Source organism: Seriola lalandi, unplaced genomic scaffold (assembly GCF_002814215.2).
Source record: "Seriola lalandi dorsalis isolate HSWRI2012SDOR001 ecotype SW California unplaced genomic scaffold, Sedor1 jcf7180002054182, whole genome shotgun sequence".
NCBI classification, from domain to species: domain Eukaryota; kingdom Metazoa; phylum Chordata; class Actinopteri; order Carangiformes; family Carangidae; genus Seriola; species Seriola lalandi.
Window position 1 is genome coordinate 806,918 of NW_019524735.1, and position 6,742 is coordinate 813,659.

The window sequence follows — 6,742 nt, forward strand, 5'->3', positions numbered from 1 at the left end:
GTGGTGTCCTGTCTGAAACTACATATTTTACAGATTTCTCTTAAGCCTGTCTCTATTCCCATGGTACTCTGCTTCCTACCGGGGACTAGACCTGCATTAGTAATGTTCTGCATGACGTCTGCTTGCCGCTATACATGAGCAATAATGTTGTTCTGACTGGACATTTTGTGCAAATATTGTCTCAGTGCACATTTTCATTTTAAATGCTTCAGTATTGTTTTTTTTTTGTTAGTTTTTTTTTTTTTTACGTTTAAGACATTTATATTGGGTTTTGTCAGCTTGTTGTCCTCTTTTTGTACTTATGCCGTACTGGGCTTGCATTATGTTATTCGTTGTAATCCCCTGTGCTTATATACTGAGAGAAAACATGTCCTGTTTGCTCTTTCAGCTTCAGTACCTCCCTCCGCCTTGGGGAGATTGCAAGTCTACTCCGATAGACTCTGAATACTTCTCCACATACAGCATCACCGCCTGCCGCATTGACTGTGAAACCCGGTACCTGCTGGAGAATTGCAACTGCAGGATGGTTCACATGCCAGGTATGAATTCAGACTGACTCAATCGATGAAAAATGTTGCAAATACTTGTGTCTTCTTGTAGCATTTTTATATTTGATGTGGAAGTATTTTATGTTATTCTAAACAGGGACCTCAACAGTTTGCACACCTGAGCAGTACAAAGACTGTGCTGACCCAGCTTTAGGTGAGCCCACACACTGTACTGCATAAGTTTGAAATACCACTGTAATATATTTGCATTAATGTCTGAATTCAACCAAGTGTTCAGTCGTAGTGCCATGAGACTATTGCAGCCTTTAGATAATACTTTTGTAACTTTAGCATGGAATTACTTTAATCTCAGACAGTACTGAAGCAAAATAATAAAGTAAAATTATTGTTTAAAAATTCCATTAGGAAGATTTGTGATGTGTCTATGCTTCACTGATATCAAATAAATCCCACAGCGCTTTTTTTCCCTCCTCCTTCCTCTGTGTTATAGCTTCAGTCATTATTTGCTTTCATGGAAAGTGAACGATGGCAGCAAATGCAGTTTCTTATGTCGTGTGAAGAGATATTTTTAGAAGAAAGTTGAGAGCCTCTGTGTGCAGGTTTTGTTTGATTCTTCGCAGTGATCACAATATTTTTGAATGACTTTGATCATCCACAGACTTTTTGGTAGAGAAAGACAACGATTACTGTGTCTGTCAGACCCCCTGCAACATGACTCGCTATGGCAAGGAGCTGTCCATGGTTAAGATCCCCAGTAAGGCATCTGCTAAATATCTGGCTAAGAAATTCAACAAAACTGAGCAATATATTGGGTAAGTATTATGCGGTAGCAGTGAGTTATTCAGACGATGGTCTCTTTTCCTTTTTCTGTTGATGTATGGGTGTACTGTGGAATAGCATGACCTGAGTCTCCATCGTTCACCTTCAATGTAACAATAATGAAAGATAGTTACACAGGAAATGTGAGATATCATTTAGTATAGAGTAATGTCACCGGAAATAAAATCTTTTTGGTGTGCTCTTGTCTGTCCTCTCCCCAGAGAAAATATTTTGGTCTTGGACATCTTCTTTGAAGCTCTGAATTATGAGAAGATTGAGCAGAAGAAGGCCTATGAAATTGCAGGGCTTCTCGGTAAGATCCCCGCAGATTCGGGTTCATTGTTACAGAAAAACGCAGCTGACCTCGGTATCAGCACTCTCAGCAGGTCCCTGCTGCATATTTCACATCGTGTGTGTTCACGCCCGTTGCTTTGAGGTTTCCTCTTTGAACTTGTGAAACAGGCTGAACACATTTTCATAATCTGATGCTCTTGCAAGGGTAACAGGTCTGAGGAGAAGTTCGGGTTTGATGGACACTTTTGACAATTCTGCTGAGATTATTCAGAGAGATACTAAATTAAAAGTGACAGCACGGGGAAAGTTTCACACACCATTGTTCAGTTACTTTACCTGCCCATATCTATTAATCTCTCTTCTTCTAGGTGACATTGGAGGTCAGATGGGGCTGTTCATTGGAGCCAGTGTCTTAACAATATTGGAAATATTTGACTACCTATATGAGGTAAAGCGATGGCTTTTAAGTAGTTGAAATTTATACCACCAAGCATCTCTTTATTTATGTCTATACGTAACGGCAATTCATTACCGGAATAGTTTTGACACTTTTTGGGAATTATACATATTCTCTTTTCTGCTTAGAGTTAGACGAGTGGATTTGCACCGCTCATGTTTGTACAGCTAATATGTAGCTGGAGCCAGCAGCTATTATCTTAGCTTAGTTGTACTGCTAATGTTTAATTTGAATGTTGATGTATTTCATATGTTTGTAATGTGTATCTGATGTTTTTGCATTCAGGTGTTTAAGGATAAGGTTTTGGGTTACTTCATACGCAAGAAACGACCACAGCGTTGCCAGAGCGACAATCTGGTAATTTTAGTCTCTCAGAATGGATTTGACTGAATGAAATGAATGTGATGTGTATTAGATGAGCTAAGGAACAACAACGGCAACAACAAAATGTCTGCTCACACTTGAAATGCTTTTAATGAACAGCACCAGAGAGAAATCAAAGCCACGCAACATTATGTCATCATGAGTTTTAATTTCTCTTGCAGAAACAATGTAAAACACAATCATTAGTCATACATAAACATTGTTATTATTGCACAGTATGAATGCATAATCAGTATAATATTGCACAAATACAGTACTCTTTATTTACATTGTGAATATTATAGAGAAGCAGCACAAATTATTGCCTTTGATGACAAAAAGCTGCAGTCATTTTACTGATGGAATACAGATGAGTATTTTAAGACCAAACTCACTTTCTAAGCTTCTTTTCTTTTTCTGAGTTTTTTTTTTTTTTTTTGTGGTTTGTTTTGCCACTTGAGTGCCCTTAAACTTCAGTGCATGGACAAGTCGAAGTGAAGTGTCTGACCTGCTTTCAGTTAACTTTTATTCATGACTCACAAACTGCTCTTATGATCAGAGGTAAAGGCCTTAATCATAATTAATCCCACACACCAATCCACTTCTGAGGAATTTTCACAGTTTACAGTAGCTTCTCTATGTCACCCTCGATCATGTAATTACAGTTCACTTAGAGCAGGAAAAGCTGTTATTGTACTTGGGTTTTCTCGCTTTATGTCTGGCAGCGTGATTATTGCAAACTCAGAATAGATTAATGCGATAGTAGATGAATGAGCAGAAAGCAGAACAAGATTAAGAGGTCTGGGGATTTTATTAACATTTGATGATCAACTCATTTTCAAAGCTCCTCGAGGCAATAAAACCCAATTTAACATCAAAATGAAAACTAGAGTAATGCGAGGCATTTCTGTCTAACCCTAAATCACAGCATTTAGTTGAGTCCAGTGGTTTAAGACACTGCATCTAGAGGCACCTTCATTTCCCTTGCAGACCATTACGTAAGGTTTATAGAGGGCAATTAAGAGATTATTCATAACCACAATTCACCCTCTTAATGTCAGCAGTCATCAAATATTCTGCACATACTGCTGAATCAAACGATGACAGTGGGTTTTACATCTCCAATTGTACACTTATTTGCATTAATGTAATTGTTGTGCTGTCAAAGATAGGAGCAAGTTGTTTTAAGTAAAATTTTTAATTATTTTAATAAAAATGTGACTGATTCACAGATCCATTACAGGAATTTAGTTGGGTTTGCACTCCAAGACTTAACAGGATAATTTGATGTTATCGATCGTTTTATTCTTAATGCCAGGCTTAAATGTCCTGGTTTGTCATCAGATCTTGGGTTCATGTTTACTGCTCTGACAAAACACAGTGAGTTCCACCACTGATAACAAGTTTCTTATGTCTACTTTTATTTTCTGAGTTATGGATATGAGCAACTTAAATCTGATCTGTGTTTCACCAGGACTGGTAGAACTAATAAACTGCTACTTTTATAAATAAATAAGTATTGACCATAGCTCAGGCTAAATGTGTAGTTTTTAGTTATAGAAATGTTTTGGCTTAAGCCATTCATCTTAAGGTAATAAATGAGGGAAACTTTAAATATATGAACTATCTTCTATATCCTTTCAATGCAGATAGAACTTCATTTCAAAATCTAATCTGTAATAACCACTGGTCATGTCTCAAGTCCAAATAAAAGCTAAAAGCCTCCAATCCATCTCTGTCAAGGCAAAAACAGAAACAAAAGCTAAAACCTTTCCTCTTTTCTGGTGCTGTTTTAATCCAAAGCATTTCAGCAGATTGTAGTTAAACGCAGACATTTCCTTTTGTCCCTGATTATACTGTTTGCACCCAGCCTTCTTGGCAAATCTCAGAAATGCAAGCTCTGTTTCTCTGTTATGTGTCACACAAGTCCAAGGCTTTTTCATCACATGTAAAAAAAATACAGCATGCAGAATGGGTTGTTCCACAATTTTATCTTCAAATTGGTGAAAAAGTTATGGGTTTGTGTCTGCATGAGGATTGTGTTTATGCATGCTTGGTTGCCTCAGGTTCAGAAGTTGGTTTGATGGCTGATGTGTGAAAAAAGATTGTTTATTCTCCTCTGTAGAACTGGATTTATGTAAACTTAAGCCAACATATTTAACAAGGAGGTTGTTTTAGTTTGGTTTCTGGACAATCAGTAATTCTACATTAGAATGTGGCAGTAGTCGAAGCGTTTATTTAGTGGGTTGATATTTACAGTATGTCATGCTTTTCCTAGAGTCTGACATAGTGTGATATTTACTGTATTCTGCTCCATTCATGTCATATGTTCACCTGCTTACTATAAGCCATCCTCTTTACTTCCTTTATCTCATATTCAATAACCGTTTTTCAACGAGTCCATTGTCACATCTCCACTCAAACAGCCTGACAATGAAGTAATGCATTTAGTTGTTTATTAGGGTCTATTTTAAGTTTGAACTTCTTTCTCTTCAGTGGTCATCAACACGTCTGGATGAGAGTAACTGCCCTGTCCTTTCCCTGCTTATTCAGAAAAAAAACCCTCAAACCTTATTTTGACCCACCAGTACTTTGATGTCACTGAGGGGAAAAGACTCTCTTGCAGTATCCCCTCACAAGTTTGACTTTGCATTTGCATTGTGTTTTATTTTCATTTCAGTCACCCTCACCCATCTTTCTTTTCATCATGTCTATTCCAGGAGTTTCCAGAGAACCCAACCAGCCCTGGTGTCACGCCTAATCATGCCCCCAGGTAGCACACCCCATTGATAATAGATGCTCCCTCCCATGCTGTCCCTCTCTTTCATACATACTTGAGACCATCTCATACATCATTTCCTCAGTGGCTACAAATGATTTGGTTGGCTGTAGTAGGCATACAAGTGAAAAAGGGGGTGATTATCCAACTGCAGAGAGCATTTTAATATCTGCCGCCGTGTCAGGACAGGTTAGTTTTGGTGTGTGTTTGTATTTATTGGCTCAACAGAAGGCACGAGTTGGTTGGATTCTCCAAGTACAGAAAGATTTGCCTTTCTGCACTATGCAAAACTTGCTCCCTCCACTGAATAATGATGCTTTCTTTCCCAAAGGATAAAGCGCACTTCTCCTGTGAAAACAGATTACATATTTATTGAATCATTGTACAAAAAGCTGAACCATATAGGATCTATTTGTTTCCCTGCAGCACAGAGGTCCATTTCGAGGCAATACATTTCAGGCTCATGCCAGATAACATCACTAGATGCATTACTTTGTGATGTTATCACAGGTCTGCATGCAGTGAGTTTGCACAAAATATAAATGGTCCTTTGTCTGCCGGAATAGACATTTTTGTCAGTGGGACTACCAGTGTTGTTACCCACATATCAGCGGTTATCTACTCCGCGAGCGCACATACAGGGAAATGCAGACATTTGTGGATGTTTCAACTTCCGTAACTTAAAGAATTTATTCTGCTAGTGTAAAATCAGGACTAAAAATATGCTGTTTTCTTTCTCCTCTCCCTCCTTTCACTCATCTTTCCCCACCTTCCCCCAATTTTCTTTAAACTCTCTTCTCACTACCTGTGAAACATATGCGATGTGGCTGATCTTGGAACTTCCAAATCTGTTGTATTCATTACCCTCATCATTGTCCACATATGTTTCTGTCATTCATCGTCCTCCATTATGCATCCTATCCTTGTGTCTCATGCCTTAATAATGATTAACTTCATTTTTATTATTCGTTTTTGCTCCAATTCTCCTCAACACGTGTTTTTTAAATTTTTTTTATTCTCCACGTCCTTCCATGATCGTCCCGGTTGCTCTCATTTTACCTGTGGCTCATTTCTTTCCTCCGTCATCATCATCATCACTCCCTTCATCACCCCTCCCTTAACCCGGTTGAACTCGTCTTCCCTCCTTCCCTCCTCTCTGTTTTTCCAGAGCACCTGTGACACCCTCCGGAGTCACTCGGACAGTCTCGGATTCACGCCGAACATGTTACCTCGTCACCCGACTCTAGGCAACTTTGAGGAGTTTGCTTGTTGACAACATAAAGTAGGGGTTGGGGTTGGGGGTGGGGTGGCACATCCGGGGGACTTGACAGCAAACTGTGAAATAATTTATGTATTTAACAGAAAAATAGAAAAAGGGTTGAGTGTGTAACTCAAACAACGTATAGTAGAGTTTATCAATGCCTGAATAGAAATAGAATACTATCATCAGAAAAAAAAGAGACCACTTCCAAAACAGAACTCAGGTTTAACTGCCATGTCAAGGCATCAGTGTTAATTTAT

At 38.5% G+C, this 6,742-nt stretch overlaps 1 protein-coding gene across 4 annotated transcripts in view; it reads left to right on the forward strand.

Moving 5' to 3' along the window:
- Window positions 1–6,501, forward strand: part of asic1c (acid-sensing (proton-gated) ion channel 1c) — an 86,251-nt gene extending 79,750 nt beyond the window's left edge. For 3 of the 4 annotated variants that reach the window (XM_023403724.1, XM_023403725.1, XM_023403721.1), the window contains exons 4-11: window positions 389–539; window positions 646–702; window positions 1,168–1,321; window positions 1,550–1,641; window positions 1,991–2,070; window positions 2,365–2,436; window positions 5,163–5,215; window positions 6,390–6,501. In XM_023403724.1, the coding sequence (XP_023259492.1) occupies window positions 389–539; window positions 646–702; window positions 1,168–1,321; window positions 1,550–1,641; window positions 1,991–2,070; window positions 2,365–2,436; window positions 5,163–5,215; window positions 6,390–6,468 (738 nt within the window). In that variant the 3' untranslated portion in view covers window positions 6,469–6,501. The remainder of the gene's footprint in view (window positions 1–388; window positions 540–645; window positions 703–1,167; window positions 1,322–1,549; window positions 1,642–1,990; window positions 2,071–2,364; window positions 2,437–5,162; window positions 5,216–6,389) is intronic. The other variant, XM_023403723.1, reaches the window with a different exon arrangement.
- Window positions 6,502–6,742: the final 241 nt, after the last annotated feature.